The sequence below is a fragment of the Silurus meridionalis genome, chromosome 17 (genome assembly GCF_014805685.1).
Source record: "Silurus meridionalis isolate SWU-2019-XX chromosome 17, ASM1480568v1, whole genome shotgun sequence".
NCBI classification, from domain to species: Eukaryota; Metazoa; Chordata; class Actinopteri; order Siluriformes; family Siluridae; genus Silurus; species Silurus meridionalis.
The window spans coordinates 7340472-7363949 of NC_060900.1; the positions used below are offsets into that span (position 1 = coordinate 7340472).

The 23478-nt window shown below is 37.2% G+C and overlaps 1 protein-coding gene across 1 annotated transcript in view; it reads left to right on the plus strand.

The window, feature by feature from the left end:
- Positions 1 to 23478, plus strand: part of plxnd1 (plexin D1) — an 88770-nt gene that overhangs the window by 13543 nt on the left and 51749 nt on the right. Inside the window, exons 3-9 of the mRNA XM_046870331.1 lie at positions 3198 to 3329; positions 6425 to 6525; positions 10812 to 10938; positions 12843 to 13020; positions 13445 to 13553; positions 16520 to 16619; positions 18418 to 18516. Of these exons, the coding sequence (XP_046726287.1) occupies positions 3198 to 3329; positions 6425 to 6525; positions 10812 to 10938; positions 12843 to 13020; positions 13445 to 13553; positions 16520 to 16619; positions 18418 to 18516 (846 nt within the window). The remainder of the gene's footprint in view (positions 1 to 3197; positions 3330 to 6424; positions 6526 to 10811; positions 10939 to 12842; positions 13021 to 13444; positions 13554 to 16519; positions 16620 to 18417; positions 18517 to 23478) is intronic.

A 23478-nucleotide genomic window follows, 5' to 3' on the forward strand; every position in this document is an offset into this window, starting at 1 on the left:
GATCTGGCTATGTGGAAAGCAGCTACCCTTACAATTATAGGTTTTAACATTGCTTCTATACACAAATCATCATTTTTTTCCATTAAATATTACTCATGTTAGAGTACGGTATTGTTTTTTCATGCATCCACTGTCCCTTTGTCTTGTTGTTGATATTTAGCTAAAAAAAACAACACCCATATGAAGTCATAACATTAAGAACATATTTCCAAAGAGCTTCACATGTAGTTTATAATTTCCAAACATGGAGTAAAATGCAGACTCTTAGAACCTACATAGTGCTAAACAGAATAGCGCCAAATACTTAAAAATATTTTTTTGTTATAATGAATACATCTTATATTAAATCAGATAACTGCATACATTATACAATGATTAGGAACTGATTTTTATATATATATAGATTTACATGATATGAAAAAAAATTTGGTGGACACCTGATTGTAAGATTTGTATGTGCTTTTTGAACATTTTTCAATTTTTTAACAGAAATTGAAAGGCAAGTCATATTTCCCAGAAATGTTTGCATTTTCCTAATACAGTGCAACATGCACTTTGCTCTATTTCCTTAACAACTGAATCCGATCCAGAGTAAAGACACACATCTTACACACAGCATGATCTATTCTGTTTAAACACTATATCTCACTCCATGCTCCTTTGAAAAGGCAGAACTAATCTCTGTCAGCATGATGAAAATCTCAATCTAGCGCTCAAGCATGTTCTTCACATGAGTGCAGTCCTGGACTTGATGTCCAGCCTTTATTTTAGATTTGTAGTGTAGATTAGACTGCTTTAGTAAGATGGTGCAGCACAAGCACTATAAGTCTGATTGCATGTTGAGCTTTGAGTTAGAAAGCCTCCTTAAGAAACCAAGATGCTATATATATATATATATATATATATATATATATATATATATATATATATATATATATATATATATATATATATATAATATAATATATATATATATATTTTTTTTAAATAACATAGATTTATTAAATAATATTTTTTTAAATCCATGTATGAACTGTCAGTATAGAAATCAGTGCTCAAAATGAGAGGTGCTGGGGGATCTGGGACCCACCTTAAGGCATTAGGTTCATCATTTCTATCAGTGTTCAAATTGCGTCAAGTCTTATGGGGGGTCCCCAGTTGTTGTGTAATTCATATATTTTTTACTAAAATAATCTTGGGGACCCTCCTAAGTCTATTTTTTACTTGTCATGGGGGGTCCCCAAGATTATTTTAGTAAAAAATATATGAATTACACAACAACTGGGGACCCCCCATAAGACTTGACGCAATTTGAACACTGATAGAAATAATTATGTCACTTGATGTAAAGTTGCTAGTGATGGAGAAAATCGATTTTTTGACCAATCAGGGTCGATTATTCAAAAGCACTGTGGTGTAAAAGTCTGTTTAATAATCTTAAAAATGATTTATGTCCTCAATATGTTCTTTCACACTCACAGATTGGTGGTTGTGGGAGGGGTGGGGGGTATTGGTTCTACGAATGATAGAAATAGAACAAAAAATATATAATTCCACTTAACCACTATGAAGTTAGTTCTGTAGTTTCACAGACGCTGGAATAATTTCACATTCACAGCAATTTGCATTTGAGTAGGTAATCAACAGTTAGCTTCACATCACTTCAGTCCCAGAACAACAATTAACACCTTTACTCTACTGAACCATTTTACATGTTAGTGCCATTTGGATTGTCGGGCCTTAATAGCCACCTTTTCCAAATGTGCCAAAGCTCTCTGTATATTCTACTAATAGCCATTTCATGAGACTGCAGCGATTATCATGATGACTGTCTAAAAAGCTGTTGAGCCTGCAGGACACTATTCATATGTCTTCATGGCAAACTCTTAATACTTCCCTATTAAAATACTATGATTGATTTCTTAATGATGTACCCAATGAGCATGCAAGCTAAGTGTAACTATTTATTATGATGACATTTGGAGTACAGTGCTGCTGGTAATGACCTGATTATAACTTGCAATTGAAAAGCACCTAAAAAAATAGTAGAATGTTTTTTCCCTCCAAATGTAGCCTGTGAGCCAAGCCATGTTCGGTTCATAAACAATGAGCCTTGTTTGAAAACATAAAAGGAAGTTACAGCTACCGCTTTAGTGTGGAACAGATCAGATGAACAGATTAATAAAATTGCAGAAAGACTCCATAAAATGAAGTACCTATAAATCGGGCCTGTATTATTATTATTGTAATTAATTCTAACAGTCAGTTCTGCCTGTATATTTTGGCTCTACATGTTCTACCTGAGTCTGCCTAAACCACAGGTAGAGGAAGAATACGATTCTAATTTCCATCTACCTACTATGATGTTCTTTGTTTAATCATTATAGACAGTTGTATGCTCAGCACTTAACATCCTGTAAACAGGAAGTGGAAAGAATTGACACATTTGAGATGTTTCTGCATGTAAAAATTTACCAGATTCTATAATTAGTACAGACGTCTGAAAAGCTTCGCTCAAAAGTAAGTTATAGACACTATATAAGACACTATATTGGGACACCTGGCTCCAGCCATATATTGTTCTTTGCCAAACTGTTACCTCAAAGTTGTAGGTCACACAATTGTATAGGATGTTGCTGGATGCAGTAGCATTCAAAATTACCTTCACTTGTTCTAGGAGACAAATGAGTTCCATGAAGATATGGTTTACAAGGGTTGGAATAAATGATCTTGAGCGGCCTGCTCTCCAAACTTATTGAACACCTTTAAGACGAATGTGAATGCTAACTGCATCAGTATCTGACTTTACTAACGTGACTGAACGATCAAATCTCTGCATCTTATTAGAAGAGTGGAGATTATTATAACACCAAATGAGGACTAAATGTGGAATAGGGGGTTCAAGGAATCTTATTATCAAACGTAAACTTTTGTCAATACTGTATATGTGGAAATAGACAAGATGCAGCATAAAGGTATATATGCAGTGTACTTCAGTTCAGGACTTTTATTTATATTAAAAACAGAGACACTTAATTACATCATATTTCATTCAGAGATGAATTTTCACCCAAGACTCAATGACAGAATGATTATTAGCATTAAATTGTTCCTGAACAATCGATTTTATTAGCAATGAGCGTGCATTCAATTATGAAGGTGTTTATTTTCCCCACCATTTTGTCTCTTCTAAACAGCTGTCCCTACTGCGCAACCTTTCCGTGGCCAATCAGTGGTCACTGCGGCTTCCTGCTGGAGAAGCGGTGCATCACGTTATGACCTTTGACCCCAATGACAGGAACTACTTGTACCTCATGACGAGTCACCATGTAAGTATCAAAATTTTTCATCAGCTGTTTGTTACATTATACGCAACAAAAAACGGTGAAAGGTGTTCTTCCTAAAGCATCTCTTGTTATAAGACATTATATACTGTATTATACCGAATTCTTACATCCTGAAAATACATGAAAGAAAGTACTTATCAACTGTTAATGACCGTATATAGGTATTTGTTTTATAAATTTCAATCCTATCCTATCCCAAATATCAATTTTTTCAACACATCGGCATCCTAGACAGAAAACGGCAAGAAAACAGAGATTAGGAGTTGACAGAAAGATAGAAAACGTGTGATGAGTATAGAGAAGTTCATATGCATTTTTATTACCTAATCTCATTAATGCTCGATAATACATTCTCCGTTTTGATAGAAGATAGAAGTCTATGGGACATGCGCAGCATTTATTTTAACCACAGCATTAGTTCTGCCAGGTCTGCCTAGTTTCAGAGGAAGAGAAGGAGACAGGTGTGAAGAAAACAAGTACGAAAATCAGTGCAGGTTTCATGAAAGTGTCTGGAAATGTCTGACTAATATCCATAGCTTTACTTCTACTAAAACTCGCTCTGTTTCTTTCCTGTCTTTATGAAATGTCAGTATGTGCTCTGTCTGAGAAGAGAAACTGTAGAGACTATGTGTGTGTCTGGTCTCTCTCAGAGCTCGTAAAATATAATAAAGCCTTGTTCCTGGAAAAAAGGTGTTTCAGCCTCTTATTGAATTTCTACCAAAGAGAGAAAGAGACCAAAAGACAGAGAAAGAGGTGTGACAGAGAGACAGAAAGAGATAAAGTGACAGGCAGAGAGAGGAAGAGAGAGAGAGAGAGAGAGAGAGAGAGAGAGAGAGAGAGAGAGAGAGAGACATGAAAGATAGACAGACAGACAGTAGAAAGTACATAAAAAAAGAGATACAAACAGAGAGACAGAGACATAGTGAGTCAGAGACAGGGAGAACAATTAAGAGACAGATTGAGAGAGGGATAGAGAAAGACACAAAGAGATAGAGAGACACACAGAGTGAGAGGGACACATACAGATATACAAACAGAGACATAGTAAGCAAGAGAGAGAGTCAGACAACAGACAGACAGACAGAAAGTGTGTGCATGTGTGTGTGTGAAAGAAAGAAAGACAGACAGAAATGAACATACACATCACCCAGTGAAGATATCAGATTATGTTTAATCTATAGCCTTTGCTGATTGAATTATTCTCATCAATTATATCTGGAAATATGATTACTGTATCAATTACATGACTATGCTTAGATTTGGAAAAGACAAATCACGTCGTAACTTTATTTCCTTTCCTCGAGGTATTACTTACGAGCCACCGAAGAATCACTGATCCAGTTGGCCGTGTATTTGTATCCGTCTCTCTTTTCTCTAACACATCTCTTTTTATAGCCGCTTTGTGTGATGTGGAACGTAAAAGGAGAGGTTGCTAGGCATGTCATATCTGAGCGCGGAGTTTATTGTGAGGTGTGAAATTGAATGTGAACGCGTAGTCGCGTGAAAGATCAATGTGTGAGCCCGAGGCACATGAGAACTGCAACCATTCAAAACTGAGATATGACCTGACAAGCTGCCTGAGCATATGCTGTGTGTGTAGGGTGTGTGTGTGTCTGTGTATTAAAGGGCATTTGCTCTATGCCCTTTGGCTAACAGTATAATTTGTGTTTATTTATCAATACACTGCCAGTCACAGATTTATGAACACCTGGGCCTTCTTATATTTTATTATTATATCTAATAGCACTGACAAGAAAAAGAGATGCCACTATCAATCCTTAACAGTTTACCAGTTATAATTTTTTGTACTGGACATTATTTGTTGTTAAGAAGCATTTTATGCAAATTTGTATTTTCTACAAAAATAAATACAGTATGGGTACATTTGCATGCTTAATACCACCAGGGATCTAGTTTTTAGATGATATTGAAGTATAAACAAGACCGATTTTCAAGGGAAGGCTTAGTGAAAAACTGTTTAATCAACAGAATGTCACCTGCTGTCATCAACAATGTTTATTTTTGTGAGCAGAGTCATTATAATACCTATACATAATATATAGGCATTTTATTTATATAATAATTATATAATACATATAATAAATAATGATTAAGAAGAAGAACAAATTAGGGAAATTTGACATTTTTCCAAATGAAAAATATTTTTGAAAAAAAAACTGAATTGATAAAAAGGGGGGATCTAATTCTAAAGAGAAAAACACGCATTTAGAAAGAAAATTAATATTACGAGAATTGTTTTTAAAGGAAAACTGGAATAGAAAAAAAACTGGATGGGCGATTATATAGATAACTGTCACGGTTGCGAAGTGACTGAAGCAAAAACTCCAGGGTAGTGAAAAAGGGTTTTTACTGAAGTAAGATGCAACAGAAAAGAAAGAGGAAGAGAGGAAGAACCGAGCGGTCTAGAGGACTAGAGATTGTGGTGGACATCCACAGGAAGGTGGATGGTGTGTAGCTGGGTCACAATGTTCCTATACGTGAAGTAGTAGAACTGACGGTGAATGAGAGCAGGAGAGGGGTTTATGTAGGGCTGTAGATAACGAGCCGCAGGTGCCGATACTTAGTATGATGGGGACAGACTACGTGTGTGTGTGTGTGTGTGTGTGTGTGTGTGTGTGTGTGTGTGTGTGTGTGTGTGTGTGTGTGTGTGTGTGTGGAGCTGGGGAATGGCGTGGCAGGCTGTCCCCTGACAATAACAATACAATAATAATTCGAAAAATTATTCTAGAAAAACAAATTTTTTTAAAGGAAAAAAAATTCTATTAGAAAATCTAGTTTTAAAATAAGTAGTAAAATATGTTGGCTAGGATTTTAAAAATGCAATATAGTTTATTATGTAAACTATGTAAAATGTTTTATTGTTGAAATCTATATGGTTTATAAAAAAAAAATATCAAGTACGTCTTTGTGCCGACTTGCCAATAACATTCCTTAATTTCCATAAATTTCATGGGTCCCGTTCTTTCGATTTCCCAATGATTTTTGTCATGTTTTAGCAATACTGCTGAAATATATTTCCAGACATTGCAAATGTTAACTTGGGAATTTCTGTGTAGATGTTGAGGGTGCGAGTGTCCGGATGTGGCCAGTACACGTCATGCAGTGACTGTCTCAGTGCCAGCGATGCTTACTGTGGCTGGTGCACACTGGAAAGCAGGTAAGGACCACCTCTGATATTCTTTACACCAAATATGATATACAGTATAGTATATATGGCATAGATAGATAGATACATTTTTTTGCTCTTTTTTGCCATCTCAGAATTATTAAAGTTTTTGCATAATACTACACTTCTCATGCACCACCTTTGAATCTAAAACACAATTTCACAACTGCACGGTTTCTTAAGACAAGTGATAATGTTTCATTTGCATGTATTCACTTGCCAGATGTATTATACCCAAAGCAATTTAAAAGTGTGATACAGTCCATTCCATAAAACACAGTTTATTGGACCAAAAAGTAAATCTCATATTATTTTTCTATATGTAGTTATGTTAAATGCGATAGAAGGTCTGAGAAACAAGTTAGTTTCTTTAATCACATACATTATGGCAGATTAAAGCCATCATCTTTTTTTTCTGTTGCTTGCCATCTTTACCAGCAAAGAACACAGTGGTTTTATGTCTCGAAAATGAAAAGATAGCCATGACACTGAGGACACCTAAAAACCATGCTAACAATTTCTCCTTTTGCAACCAAATTATTTTTGGAGAACAGATATTAAAAAGCCCTGTGTAAAGTTGCATCTTCCTTTACATGCAAACAAAAGTTATGTTAGTATTTGGATTTGGGTTTCTTATTTCGGATAAGGATTTAGGACAAAAACTGGGATGGGTGAAAAAAGGAAACGTGTGAATTATTTTCAGAGTTAAAATCTTTTTGAAAGGAAAAATTATATGAATTTAGGGGAAATGGGCTGAGCAAAAATACAAAAAAAATCTGATTATGAGGAAAAAAATTATTTTGTGGAAGAAAAAATTAATAAATCTGAAATAATCTGAAATATAGAAAACTGAATTTAATTCATTTGGAAAAACATTTAATTATAATAAATATATTTAAAAAATTATATATATATATATATATATATATATATATATATATATATATATATATATATATATATATATATATATTTATTTTATTTTTTTTAATTTTTTTTATATTTAAATAGTTTTTATTTATGCGGTGGTTTTTTATTAAAAAAAATGTATGCGGTAGTTTCTGTTTTCCTCTGTTTGATATGAAGGGATGTTTATGTAATGTGTGCATAAATTTATATTTGGATCATATAAACAGTACTTTTGGAGTCAGCAATTCCAAAATTATTAAATTCACCCAGACTTAGGAAAATAGCCGCACCTGAACATACGTTCCTGGCTATGAAAATGTACACTGTACACAGCGAAGCCATTTTATGAGAAAGTTGAAGCTTAAATGTGAATTCAGTTGATAAGTGGTCGACTTTGAATGTTTCGAATGTGGGGAGTACGGAGATAAACGTAATGCTTGAAACACTCACGCTGGAGCTCCCATCCCAATTTGTTTTCGTCAGACTTTCTGACAAAAGGCCTGTTGATGTTGCGACCACACTAGCTCATTCATGGCGAAATGCCATAGCACACTGAGAATCTTTTTAGCCATGTTCATAGTGTGTATGTGTATTGTATAGTGCTTCTATTCAGCAGTATACATGTGATTATATATGCTACATATGTATTTGCTGAAAAAATAAGACACCAGATGTTAAGCATGCAAATTACAACATCATTTCAAATGTGTGTGTGTGTGTGGGGGTAAAAGTCATGTCAGGTCAGCATGCTTCCCCTCGTTGACTCAGTGTCTGATAGAGTTGTTATTAATGTAATTATACTGCTAGTAATTTCCCTAATCATGCCAAAACATGCCATTCTAAAGAACTTTTAATAGACTTCAACTCAAAACATCACAGGCTGCATGCGTTGTTAAAAGAAAGCAGTCGCAGGTGTGCGTGGAAATGTGTTCGTTCGCCACGGGAACAATTTGGACAGTAAAAGAGATGTAATCAATACATATTAACGCGTGGGCTAGCTGAGCGGCAGATGTTTGGAAGAAGTAGTAGGTCTGATAGTTTACAGGAAGCGATGCGATTGCACAGAATATTCGGACACTCTTGTTCGTTCTGAAAAGGTTAACGATTTCTATTTGGGCTGCATAATGGCTCTCAGGAACAAGATTTGCTTTGCTTTATGACACTTATTTTTATTTGGAGGTATAAAAGTATCAAGACTAACATTTTGGCAAAAAAAAAAACTTGTGTGTGTTTGTGTGTGTGTGTGTGTGTGTGTGTGTGTGTGTGTGTGTGTGTCTAGGGGATTTTTCAGTGATGTTAGTCTCATTCTCTTCTATTTTCGGCTGTAGGGCTGACCCTCTGGCTCAGACTGTCTGTGAGCTTCTGTAAAAGTGCAGACATTCTTACATGCGTGCACACACACACACACACACACACACACACACACACACACACACACACACACACACACACACATTTGTAGGTCTGTTCCTAAATCCAAGTTTAGGTAATTAAACAGGATTCCTGTACCTCATGTAAAAGCTGCATTTGTTTTTGTTTATTTAAGCATTTTTATTTCATGAGCAAAATATACACTGTATGGACAAAAGTTTTTGGACACCTATTCATAAAATCTGTGTTTTTTTATTTTATTCATTTAGTCACTATTTGCTGTTATTATAAATTCCACTCTTAGTTCTCATTCAGCCACAAGGCTACAGTATTATTAAAGTCAGGTACAGATGTAGGGTGAGGAGACCTGGGGTGCAGTCAGCATTAAAATTCATCCCAAAGGTGTTCAGTAGTGTTGAGGTCAAAGCTCTATAACAGAATACTCAATATATATATATATCTGTTACACAAAATAATGTAAAGCATATCTTCATGGAGCTGGTTTTGTGCACAGGGGCATTGCCATGAAGAAACAGCTTTAGGTCTACTGGTTTAAATTAAAGGAAAATGTAATGCTACCGCATTCAAAGACATCATGTACAATTATGTGCCTTCAATGTTGTGCTTAAAGTTTGGGGAGAACCACATATGTCTGGAAATGTCAGGTGTTCCAATACTTTTTGAACATATCTTGTATATGGCTTTGTCATCTTTCTTACAATAGCAATGCTTTTATAAAGGTTTATTATTTGTGGGATTTAGACACGAGTTATATGTTTACACTTCACCCAAGTGTTATTGAAATTGAAAACCGTAGCGTAATTACAATTTATGTGTTTATGGTTTTATGTAGACTTTTAGAGTTTTAAAGTGTACTTGTTACAAATCTCCAAAAGCTCTTCTTATTGACATGGCAGTTTGCCAGTACATTAAAAAAGTTGACTTTGGCCAAATTATAAAGATTCTAAAACTGTGCTTTCACTTATTCAATACTTTTACACAGTTACTTAAAGGTACTAAAATGTTCAAATAGGTTATTATGGGGCAGATTGGCCATAAAAGAGTTTGATTTTGTAAAATGTCTGAGGGATTGGACTGAGCGTGAGTAATGTTTGGATTTCGTTTGATCCTGTATGAATGGAGTATTTAAATGCTAGTGTTAGTCATAACTTTTTTTCCAAGACCATGTTTAACTCATAGTAGTAATTAAATAATAAATATAAAATTAAGACTTTACTTCAAAGAAGCGTAAAACTGTCTAACCCGGTTAATGTGTACTTGATTTGAATGGGTATGCTTGAGAGTCTGTTTTCACTTTCCATAAAAACTAACTGGGGTCTACTGTAGTTTAAGGGCAGTGTGACCTTGCTGCATGTGTATGCATGTATGCATGTGTGTGTGTGTGTGTGTTTGTGTCTGTGTGTGTGTGTGTGATAAGAGAGTGGGAAGGTATGTGTGTGGGCAGTGTAGGCAATGAACGGGAATATTTGGATTACCATTTGTAAAATAAGTCATAATAAAAGGCCTCTGTCTGGAAGGGAATTCCATGTCTGATAGACCCACTGTCTATCACACACAGGCACACACATACACCACACACACGTACACCACATACACCACACACACACACACACACACACACACACACACACACACAGACACAGACACACACACACAGACACACACACACACACACACACACACACACACACACTTGTATAGATAAAGACTGGTCTTGTTAGCCTTTTTAATGGCATTAGCAGTGCTCTGATCTCAGTGCCAGGGGGTCTGTAGTCATGGGAACGTGTGTGAGAGGAATCAAACCCACACCCGTGCCCAAAGATTGGCGTCTGTGAGGTTTTTTAAATGCCCTATCTGTTGATAAAAGATTACTACTATAATGGATCAATTATGTGTGCCTGTCCTATTAGTGTCTGTCTGTGGGCCACCTCTAATGATAACCCCTTGGCTTCCCCAACCCTCTCTGCTCTGTGCAGGTGCTCAGTTCAGCAGGAGTGTTCCAGTGGTGTGGCACATTCGTGGATCAGTATGGGTGAAGGGCCACAGCAGTGTCCTTCCATGACCTTTACACCAGCCGAGTTCAGCTGGACATCTGGCATTACGGTAATGGACATTAAAAACACACCAGTTCACAGTTCTTCTTTTTCCTACTATATGCTATTGTAACTCGGCGTACTATGATTGACCAATTGACTATCCAATAAAACACAAAGTTTCGGGCAAACAGTTGCAGATAAGAGAATTTTCACTGATTGATTAAAATCAGACTCTATTGCTTACATACATTAAAGGTTGGCATAAAATATCTCTAAAATTCATCCACTCAAGAAAAGTTCTCCAATGTTGAAGTTATTATGACCATGCCCAAGTTCCTGCAACGGCAACATTCTTTACAGTGAGAACTAAAAGGTCTTGCAGTGGGGTCAATAATAATCTCAGTTGTCTGGAAAGAGGTCAGAACATACCACAGCTACAAACACAGTTCTTTACGATTCATTATTGTTAAATTATACTGTTACTTACATCATTAAGTTTCTTACTAGGGATTGACAATTTAAATTACAGTACAAGGAATCACTTGGGCAACCGAACAAAGAGCTGATTTCTAATACAAAACAGTCTCAAGAGTTCATACAGAATGGTGCAAAAAACAAAAACCATTCAGTGAGTGGAGTCATAAATTGTCATATAAAAAATTTTTTTTACAAAGCGGCTGAACAACAAGCAATTACTGTAAATGTAAAATGAAAAAATTATGTTTTTTTTATCTGAAATGTCCTCTAGACACTAGACTTGTGTGTACTTTCTGTATCATATCGTACAACAAATATCTTAGTGCTGTAGAGTTGGCACTGGGGTAATATAAAATTTTCATTATAATATTTTTACTTTATTTATTAAACATTTTTTTAGCGAACTTTGTAGCAAGAATTTTTTTTCTCGCTAAGAATAGGTTTCTATCTCCCAGCTTTGCAGGTTTTTTATCCAAAATCTCCTCAAAGCCAGCTGAAAAAAATAAATTATTCATTATATTATTTTCAGTTTTTTTTAACAGGCAAATGTTGCTGTACGGATTTAAACGCTCAGACTATCTTATCTTTAAATCCTAAAAATCACTACTGCATTAAACCATTAAAAAATATTGTACACCATCACCTGACTGTAGTTGGAGGCATTAATAATGAAATAAATGAGAGTCGAGTGATATTTCAGTGACTCTGTCCTGAAGTGACGTGGGGTCCCGGTTGTCCTCTGGAATAGTTTTACAGATATCTTTTGGATAAATGGGTTCCCCCTTCTTTGATGGATCCCCCAGCTGTCCATCATTCAAGGTTTCAGGAAACTGCTTCAGCTCCAGCACAAAACAGGAAGCAGGAAGCAGGAAGCAGGCGCCACTGTTAGGAAATGCTCCATCTCAATGACAATAGCATGTGGTGGAGAGAGAGAGAGAGAGAGAGAGGAAGAGTGACTGAGAAATGTCGGGTGATTCTATGACTTCAGCCAGCAGCCCTGTATCTTTGATCTTTGAATCAATTAGTGGAAAGATTCGTCCCCCCGTCGCGCTTGTCTGCGCTGGCACTTATTGAAAATATTTGATTAGCCCTGCCGAGACGTGTGACCATTCATAGCATTCATGAATGTCATCTCAGATATCGCACTGACTCATTGATTAGAAAATGATGAGAATTAAATAAATGCGTACCCGCACATACCCACACATACACACACACACACACACACACACACACACACACACACACACACACACACAGAGTAGTGACAATGCTAATGAAATGAGATGAGCGAGGGAATGCAGGAAAACAGAACTCATCTTTCTCCTCCTCTTTGTCTTCATCTCGCTTTTAGCATCACAATAACTCAATGACTGCAAAGAATAAGATTATTAGGATAGAATTACCACACAAACACATGCACACACAGATGCACCGAGCAACAAGAAAGGATAAAATATAATCATTTTATTCTTATATCTGTTGTTTTTTTAGAATGTGGGGATCTTGGTGGACGGAAGCGTGCCCGATTTGGATGGCCTCAGCCTCGAATGTGATTACGGGGTTGGCATGGTGACGATCGCCACGGTGCACCTGGATGACGGCCCAGCCAAAATCCAGACGTGCCCACTGCCCTCTTCCAACAACTTTTCCAAGATTCCTTTAGGCAGCGGTAAGAAGGTGCTCTCTAAGTGCTGCCTTGATTTTACGCTTATTTATGTTATGCCACAGCGATCATCAGTTCCCAAATCTGATTGGTCAGAAGCTGTTGCTTCAGTAACAATGGATTTGTTTCTTAATATCATATGCAGCAGACAATAACAGCAGCATACACAGGTTTATTGCAATAGAATTTGTATACAAAAAAAAACACATCATGGCACGCTCTTTTAGACTTTATCAAACCACTTAGACATTGATTATTTTCTGTAACAGCATGCCCCTGAAGTGTTTTAATTAAATGGATTAAATTTAGAGGATTAAACCCCCCCCCAAAAAAACAATTGTGTCTGGAATCATGATAATGTTTTGAGTTTGTGTATGTGTATGTGTGTGTGTGTGTGTGACTGTATGTCATTTTGCCCTCTTCCGCTCAGACCACATTTCCGTTCCCGTGGCGATCAAGGTGAACGGCACGTCTGTGGTGTCAGGAAGCTTCGTCATGTACGACTGCGAGAGGACGGCGGAGATTAACCCGAGGACTGCGTGAGTGTTCCACATATACCCACGTCCCTGGTGTATTCGAACAGATTTCAAAGATTAGTATATTTGCGAAGGTGACTCCTGTGTATGTGTATACACATTAGTGTGTGTGTGTGTCACAGAAAGAGAGAGAAAGCCAAACACAGAAAGAGAGAGAGGGAGAAAGAAGGTGTGAAATATGTCACATTTGAACAGGGTGATAATAAGCTAAGAACTGTGGGAAGAACCGAGTCGGACGGCTTCATTTCAGTAGCGCACACAGTTTTTACCCGTCTGCAGTTCCTTGTCTCTTGTCCTCATCAGCATCACCTAGGAAAAATGTCAGAGTTTTTTTTAATTAGCGCTAGCTGAGTTCCAGGGTGTTAGTCAAACAGTCGCAGCGAGCATTTTTCATTATGCAAGCAGATTCGTAAATCACTCCATATTGTACCTGTCTTAAAGCATTAAAGGTTTAATATATTCCCCGTCCGTGGGAAGTGTTTTTCCATGAAACAACCCATGTATTATTGAAATTTTTTTACGCTGTTAATTGGCAAAACTCTAGTAATCTGAGTTCATTTGGAAACATTTGCTTGTTTTAGGCTATGTTTAAAATGAGCAGCTGCTTGTGTTTGGGTGTGTGTTTCAGACACAAAAATCCCTCGGGGCAAAATGGAATTTGATTTTTTTTTTTTTTGCTTTAATATAGTTTGTCAGCAGATTGCAGCATAAAATCAAAGCTATATGGAGTCTATGTTTAAATTGAAGTTGTAAAAAAAAAAAAAAAAGCATTCAAAATAGAACAGTCGAGATGTCAGAGTATCATCTAAACACGTAAAAATGAGAACTGGTCCAAATAAGGATTTTTTTCCCCAGTAATTTTTTTCATCTACCTCTAAATCTAACCTGATTTAGAATCATCATAATCGCCAAGTATAATGGGTTGCATGTACAAGGAATTTGTCATGGTAGTGCAGGTGCTATAAAAATATGAAAAAATAATAAAATAATAAATAAATAAAATAATAAATACAGATAAATATATAAAAACATCATTTATTTGATAATTTATTGTTAAGCATCAACTGATGTGATGCTTTAGAATCCAGCCCATTTCTATCCATTCATAAGAACTTAAGTACCGTATTTTCCAGACTATAAGCCGCTACTTTTTTCCCACCTTTTGAACCCCGCGGCTTAAACAACGAAGCGGCTAATTCCTGGATTTTTCCTGGGTTGAGTGTAACAGATACTGTCTTTCGTTAAAGCCTGTGTAAAGTTCATTAGTTTCAGTTTAGACGGCTTATAGACAGGTGTGGCTTATTTATGTTCAAAATAAAAATCTTTGTCAAATTCAGTGGGTGCGGCTTATATTTGGGTGCACTTAATAGTCCGGAAATTACGGTAAGCAGTGTGCAGATGATGTACACACAGATTTGTGTATTCTTAATCAACGCAAAAAAAGAAGAAAGTTCTCATCTTTTCTGTGCAAATACACGCCAAGTTCGCAATTTTTGCCGCATCATGTGGAGCTGACCTGGCACGCATTCCGGAGCTCTATTAAACTCCCTTAGGTCATAAAATGTCTTACAGTTATGTTTATGTTTCCCATTTATGATCCAGCCAGTTTGAAATCTGTAAAACATTCATTAACCCTGTTTCCTGGTAGAGGAATGGGTGCTGGGTTTAGTGTGTGCCTCGTGTTCTTGAACTAACCCAGTTGGCTGGAATGTGTGCTTTTGGTCTGAGAGGTTGAGAGTGTGTGTTTGGTCTAAGTGCGAGTTTTTTGGCCACGAGTGTGAATTGGGGTTTAGGGTTCGGAGTGTTTGCGCAGTTCCGACTCTCCCACGGTCTCAGTGCGGCAGTGCCTAGGTGAATGCCTAATGACAACCAGACATTAAAGTGACATGCATTCCGCACCACAAACTCTGGCAACCCGGAATCAATTACTCACAGTGGATTACTCTCTCTTTTTCTCTCTTACTCTCTCTCTCGCTCTCTCTCTCTCACACACACACACACACACACACAAACACACACATACATACACACACATACACACACTCCCTTTTGCTTCTTTTCTCTCTTTTCGTTTCTCTCCCTCTCGCTCTAATGCATGTTTCGCATACTGACAGAGAGATAATTGAAAGTGTTTGTTTAACCAAAGCACCTTCAAGGAGCAGCTGTATCTGTCTGCTGTGTGCTGTGTGTGTGTGTCTGTGTGAAAGTTCTTAAGATGTCTTACTGTAACCACACCGAAGGGAACCTTATCAGAGCCACAGTTATTCTTTTCACTCCTATCTCACCCATCCTCCCTCTGCCATCCCACTATTTAGCTGTTCCTGCTGACACTACACTCTGTACTAAATCCCCCCATACACACACACTCACACACACACACACACACACACACACACACAACACACACACACTCACCCACACATACAGTTACCAAGTCTCCCACAAAGAGTTCACACAAACCCCCCACTCACTGTCATAAAGCACTCACCCTTATCATGAAAGGCACTATCTCTGACAGCAGTAATTTTGGTCATGCCCCACTGACTCACACACCCATAGGTGCGTGCATCCACACACTCAGGGTTATAGTTTTGGTGTTATCTTGAGTAAGCACACACCACACCTCTATCTGTGTCAGTAATGATTGGAAAGCTCAAGTAAGTCATGTTTAAAGGGATGCTTCATTGACTCTCTCTCTCTCTCTCTCTCTCTCTCTCTCCCCTCAGTGTGAGTGTGTGAATGTAAAGGAATCTCCTCACACTCCTCAGGGTCCTGTTTGAACTTTATATAGAATAATTCAGTCTCCCTTGATCTCTGACCTATGAAGTGTGTGTTTTATTCATGTGGGAGGTGGTGAATAGTGGGTGTGTCTGCCAAAAATAAAGTATACCCCTCTGGTAACTATGTGTGTGTGTGTGTGTGTGTGTGTGTGTGTGTGTTTGTTTGTGTGTGTTTCGAACATTATTCAGGTGTATAAGCTGTCTGAGCACAAAGTGGCGATGTTACTGGGACCACCAGCACAACGCATGCGTTTCGGATAAAGACACAATCCAAGGTTTGGTACTTGAGGTCAGTGCTGTCAATCATCGCAACGTCCACCAATCACATACTGCCAATTTGTTACTGTTTTTGGTTTGTTAGACCTCATTACAATTTGTACTTCCCTTTTGCATATCTAAAAATATCTGCACTATTTTAAAATACGACTTTATCTTTTTTATCTAATATATTTTGTCATATCTTAAATCGTTCAGTTCACTTTAAAATATTTAGTTGATTTGTTTCAGTTCAAATGGATTTATTCCATTTTATTCAGTTTAAATCCATTCGTTTGACATCAATTCAATTCAGATCACTTTTGAGTCACTGAGAACTTCTGCCTTTTAAGAGTCAGTCAAGGACAAGGCAAAACCATTTTAATAGAGCTCATAAAACACGAACACACTCATCCCCCCTGTGGCTTACAAACCTGCTTAATGCGATAACATTCCATTTTTACCAGCCACATGACTGTTTTAATGGTGTCCGAATACATTCTTAGTCTTCTCTGGGACACTGGCTGAGTTTGATGGGCCCGGTGGAGCACGTATGTTACCTAGCACACACAACATGTAGCCGTTTAACTCACGCTAATGACGTCCAACTTCAGGCCAGAAGCAGGAAGGTCTAGTAGCTGAGAACTTTTTATAGCTTAATATTTATTAGTCCCATTTTGATCAACTCAGACTCATATTTGTTTTTTCTGCAATACATACCCCTACCCCTGTAGCTTACCCCTACATTCACACACACTTTCACCTCAGAAGTGAAACAGGAATCATTTGGTGTCAGATTGACCTGTATTACTATTAGTATGGAAAATATTTGATTAAGTAAACATCAATTGGTCAATCAGTATATAGACATTAGATATTAGCTTGTTTTGAGGAGGAGTACATCACTAATCATTGCTTGCTAACTAGTTAGCTTGTCGCTGACAAAATATTTAAACATTAAAATTTCCATTTTTATTTTCCACATTGTAGCTCAAACCCACAGAGACATAAAAATTCATATAACTATAGTCTGTTTAGTTTTTTTTGTATAAGTAGTAAAGACCGAAAGGATATCAGAAATGCCAGACACGGTAAAAATAGTTTGGAAGAGCGCAATGCATAACAACAGCGAATGAAAAAAGATGGCCCTATGGCTACAGTCCAGCAAAACAGTCATGAAGGTTATAAAAGCCAGAAGTACTTCTAAATAAAAAAAACAATCAGGAAATCATGTGCTTCTTGGCATATCGAATCCAGATTCTCGAATAAGCGATGGCAAAGGAACAAAGACAGAAAATCTGCCAGAGATACGAAGCGTCAATTAGCAGTTTCAGTCGAACAGAATGAGAGAAGGAGAGTGAGAGGAGGAGTGTGAAGGCATGGTGCTGAATCAGAGACCCAAAAAACATATGACCTCATCCTAGCCACAGCCACGTCGCCCGGCACACTAGGTTGTTTTTTTGCGCCCACAAAAAAGCGAAGTAGCATCTTTGTGCCGCCGCCGTCGCCTAGATTTCCTCTCTCCTGCTGAGTACAGTGATTTTATTAGAATGTGGAAGTCAGTCAAAGGATGGGCATGCCCACTGTGTGGGCAGATGTGACAGATGTGCGAAGACGTCTTATGTCACTTTCTTTTCTCAGGCCCATTGTTCATTCGGAGCTTTGTTCCATTCTTTGGATAAGGATGTTTTTTCAATGATCTCTACCTTTTTCCTTTTTGACCACTCAACCCAGACAAACACAGCCAAGCAGGAAGGTGGGGTGTATTTGTGGTACAGGAAGTGCGGATGTCTATTGTTTTCTCTTAGTTCCTGTGTTTTCCTGTTACTTAGAATGTTGAAGACTGTCCCAGGATCATGAGCAAGAATGTCCCCTCATCGCCCACAGGCATCACGCAAGATATCACGCTTCGCCTCAGCAATGTGGATCAGGTAATGTGCCCGGTGTTTATTTATACCTGACATGCTGTTTCCTTTCTCAATTCAAATTAAAATTCAAATTATAAAACAGTAATATTACTTATACCACCGACCGGGCATAACTTTATGACCAGTGATTAGGCATAACATTATGACCACCTGCCTAATATTGTGTTGGTCCCCTTTTGCTGCCAAATGGTCGTGACCCGTCGAGCATTAACAGCATTAACTTCTTTAGCAGTTTGAGCTACAGGAGCTCGTCTGCCTTTACTCCCCATGTGCATCAATGAGCCCCCAGGACCCTGTCGCTGCTTCACCACTGTTCCTTCCTTGGACCACTTTTGATAGCTACTGACTAGAGCTGCAGTTTTGGAGATGCTCTGACCCAGTTGTTTAAACATCACAATTTGGCCCTTGTTAAACTCTCAAATGCTTACGTTTGCCCATTTTTTCCTATATCTAACACGTCAACTTTGAGGACAAAATGTTAACTTGCTGTCTAATAATATGTCACCCAATAACAGTTGCCATGATGAAGAAATAATCATTGTTACTCAATCACCGATCATAATGTTATTATATCATAATGTTATGCCTGGTTGATGTAAAAGGGCTACAATTCATTATAAGCATGGACTACATGAAAAGTTTTGCCAAAACACTTGTGTTGCTGCTTTTCAGATTCAGGTTATTTCTGTCTTTACCCAAGTATAAAATTTGTTAATTTTGTGCTCATTCGCAGTCAAACCTGCAAATCTCACACCGCGCTTTAAACCCGTTTACAAATGATCAGACATGCGATGAGGTGATGATGATGATGATGATGATGATAATGTGCGAGTGTGCAATTTAATGAAAGAATATTTGAGTTTTGGGCATCAGGCCGCATTTTGACACATTCCACATGAGGTGTGAATTGAGGCAAGAGCTCTTTTTAGACTTGAATTCTTTTGCTTCTTTCCTCTCACTTTATAACGCTTCACACAACTGACATCGCTGTGATGAACGATGAGTTCTATGCATGTCTTCATTTCAAGTGCACTCATAACAAAAAAAAACGTCTTGTTAATGAGACATGATGTTTATAAAATGGGTCTGTGACCAAAATGCGGTCATGCGGTCACAAGGTCAAGAACACTATAAAGAACGCTTTTCTCTGACTGACCCGGAGTCAACTACTGAGAGTTAAACGCAGCATTAGTAGCTAGCGCAAACACATACAAGACACGCACGGAAATCCAAGCTAAAACCACAGACTGGAATAAAATTTCCCTGTCAAACCACTGCATCCTAATGTGAATATCTGCAGACAGCTTTGAACATATCTCTCAGTTTGGCTTGAAAGCGTTCTTTAAGGTTAAAGCCATGTGACTGTGGTTTTACGTCGAATCCTAGTGGCATCATAAACGAAAACGCCGTGTCACCTAATTTCAGCTGATCAACTGCGTATCTTATTCCTTGGGGTTTGCAGCAGACACACACATATGCTGCTCGTTCTCTTCCCGCTGATCTCATCTGCTTCTTTCAGTTGATGTCAAATGTCACACGTCTTTCATAATGCACATATGCCTCACGTTCAGTCCAATTAGACACACACCACTAACCAGTTGTTCAGTCTTTGTTACTAATATATAGCAAGGCAGTGTACCTGGAGAGCATATGTCCCAATTTCATTTTTATATAGAACATAGCATTACACATTTACAGAAATCCAGATGTAGATCTGATGACTTAACCATGTGACAGTGGCAGAGAAAAGCTCCTGAAATGACATGAGGAACAAACTGTTCATCATGAGGAACAACATATTTAGGTTGAAATTGTTCTTGAACATAATAACAAGCTTCTGAAAATAACTGTTCAAACACATGGCCTTTCTTAATTAATTTAATATATACATACACATTTTATCGATTATGATAGTATTACACACAGTCTTTGATACCAACGTGTATTGAAGAGCAAATTATTCAAATACATTGTTAACACTTTCTAAAAGGTTCCATGTTTATATGGAAGTTTAGCCAGTTATAAGCATGTTGTTGCATTTATAAAGACACATCAAGACCTAGACTTCGTTGTAATAGTTGTTATAGTTATATTTTTGTTACAATAAATTTTTATGCCATATGCAGGGAAATGTCTTGTAACATGTTACATGTTGTAACATGCATGAAAACATGCATGCAACATACATATTTGACATAATACTTTATATATATTAATGTTACAATGTTTTGCTGGGGTGTAACATTAAAAAAAAGAAATGTTTAAAATGTTTAATATGCATTGATGTAATTTCTGTTCTTTCATATTTATGAAAATGGAAGCCGTAATTTTTTTGTTGATTAGAACTAATCGAAGTGTAAAAACAAAGTTTTAATTTGTTAAAAAAAAAAAAAAAAATTCGGATACAATCAATAGTAGTTCTGGAAAAGGTCTAATGATAAAAGTATCCAGGTGAGATTATCCACTGAAGCCAGCGAGGGCTTTTTTTTTTTTTAAAGTGTAGGAGCATCTATAGCTTCAGAATGTGAGTCATATTTGTGCTCTCGGTATGAAGACTGAGTCATCTGGCAGATTTGGGCACTTTTCCTTGTAAAATATCTGAAGTGTAATATTTGGGCCAATTGTGAAAGCAGCACTATGTGTGTCCTACTTATTGTGGCTTATCTTGTGACAGACTAGATTTATATACAAGTTTAAACAATGCTGGTGGACAAAAGTGTTGCTGTATTCATTCTGACTGAAGAAAGAACATCTAGTATTTTCTTTGCTGTTCTTGTTTGGATTGTGATTTCCTGCAGCCAAATTTAGCTAGCTAGCATTCAGGACGTGTATCGCAGCATGCAGAATCGCCTACTATCTGTCCTGAACTGTGTTTAGGATTCGTGAAATGGTGTGTCCCAGACCGTAGTATATTGAAATGAGGATCCCTGGTAGATTTTTTGAAATGTGGATCCATGGACACTTCAGCTAATAATACCCAGAAGTCCTTGCAAGTCCTTTACATTTGTTATGCATTTACAACATATCTCACACTTAACGGAATATGTATTTTAATAGTGTGCTAATTGTTTACAGGATCTACAATATACAAATATGCAAAATAGTTGTGATATATTGGTATTAAAAATGTTTACATTTGTTTTTTAAACTGATGCAGACTAGAGAACCCTGAATTATAGAATGTCCCATATTTAAAAAATAATAATAATAATTCATGGCTTACTATCAGAAAAAATCTACAATTGCTGGCTGTGACTGTATTATCAAGTTACATTTCGTTCTATTAAATGCAACAGATAAGCAGAGCTTCAGATGTAGCTGTGTGTTCACAAAAGTGTCTGACTCCATACCTACAATGTGATTCAAATAAAGGAAACTTAAAACTAACTCTATTAAGTAGGTCTTTCTGCATCCATAATCCCTTCCATGTCTCTCGGTGGAGGTCTTGGCCTGGCCCTGAATTCGTAAGCAGGCTTATGGTTTCCAGATGGATTCCTGCAGTGGAGTGAATTAGTTGTAGAATGTCTCGGAGGACCGAATGTAAATGCTCGAGTGAAAGTTGTCCACCGTGACTTTTGATCTGAACGTTTGTGTATATGTTGAATCCACGCAGAATTAGCAATAGAGGAAGCCTGAAGCGTTTAACAGAGCAGGGTAGGAAAGATACCGGAATATGGGGAGATTAGGACGGAAAGATCAGGAGATCATGAATATCAGCAGGCCAGGAAACGGAGAAATCACATCTTGTGCAGGGAGCTTTGAGGCTGCTGAAGAGATGCGATATAGGAGTTAATAGAGGAGGCAGCCAGGAGGATTCAATTAGCAACAGAAACGTTGCAATTGTGTTTACTGCCTTGGGAAGTTTTGAGCAAATGGACTGGTTGTAGTTAGCATCAGGCGATGTTACAATACGCTATCTTGATCATGAGAAATTATGTCAAAATTATTTTCTGCTTTCTGAGCATACTATCTGAACATAATATCTCTTTTTGTCGCCAGTTACGTTGTGATGACCTTTAATTGAGCTGGTTATAAAATAAAGATGTAGAAAATGCAGAAAACAATTTGCTATCAAATTGTGCTCTCTGTTTTTTGTCAAGTGTTGAAATGAATTTGTTGCTTTAGGGCTTGGCAATGTCGTAATGCTAATTCAGATAATGCTATGGCATTACAGTGAGAACTGATGTTGCAGGACATTTATATTTAGTATTTTTAGAACATTGACTAACCAACAAATGATTCACCAACAAAATATTCAGGCCTCTATTAGTGAGTGCGTAAACAAAAGCAGTAGTGGGTTAAAAGTAGCTGATGGTAGCTTATTACACTTCTGTTTTCTGTTTATTGATTATTTGGTTTTAAGAGGTTTTAAGAGGTTTTGCTCAAACGGTTTTGCTCACACGGTTTTGCTCACACGGTTTTGCTCTTTGAAATAACATTGCGTTACTGAGAAATTGCACAGCTCTAAGTCCATAAGACTCTTCTTTTTATATAAAAATAATTTTACAACTGCTCGGAATGTTACAAACTGCTAATTTTGCAGACTCCTTATAAAAAAAAAAAAAAAAGAAGAAAAAAGCGCCATATCATACATACATTTTTCAAATCCATATATGGGAAAATACATATGTATATCTAGCCATATGTGGTTTTCCCCCAAACTGTTCCTACAAAGTAGAAGGCATACAATTGTTTAGGATGTCTTTGGTTGCAGCTGCATTAGATTTTCCCTTCACTTCAAATAGGAGACCCAAACCTGTTCCAGCATGACAATGCTGTTGTACACAAAGGAAGCACCATGAACATATGCTTTATATGGGTTGGAGTGGAAGATCTTGAGTGGTCTGTTATAGAGCTCTGACCTCAACCCTACTGAACACCTTTGGAATAAATTCATCCAACTCACCCTACATCAGTACCTGAATTACTAACACTCTTGTGGGTGAATGATGAACAAATGATGAA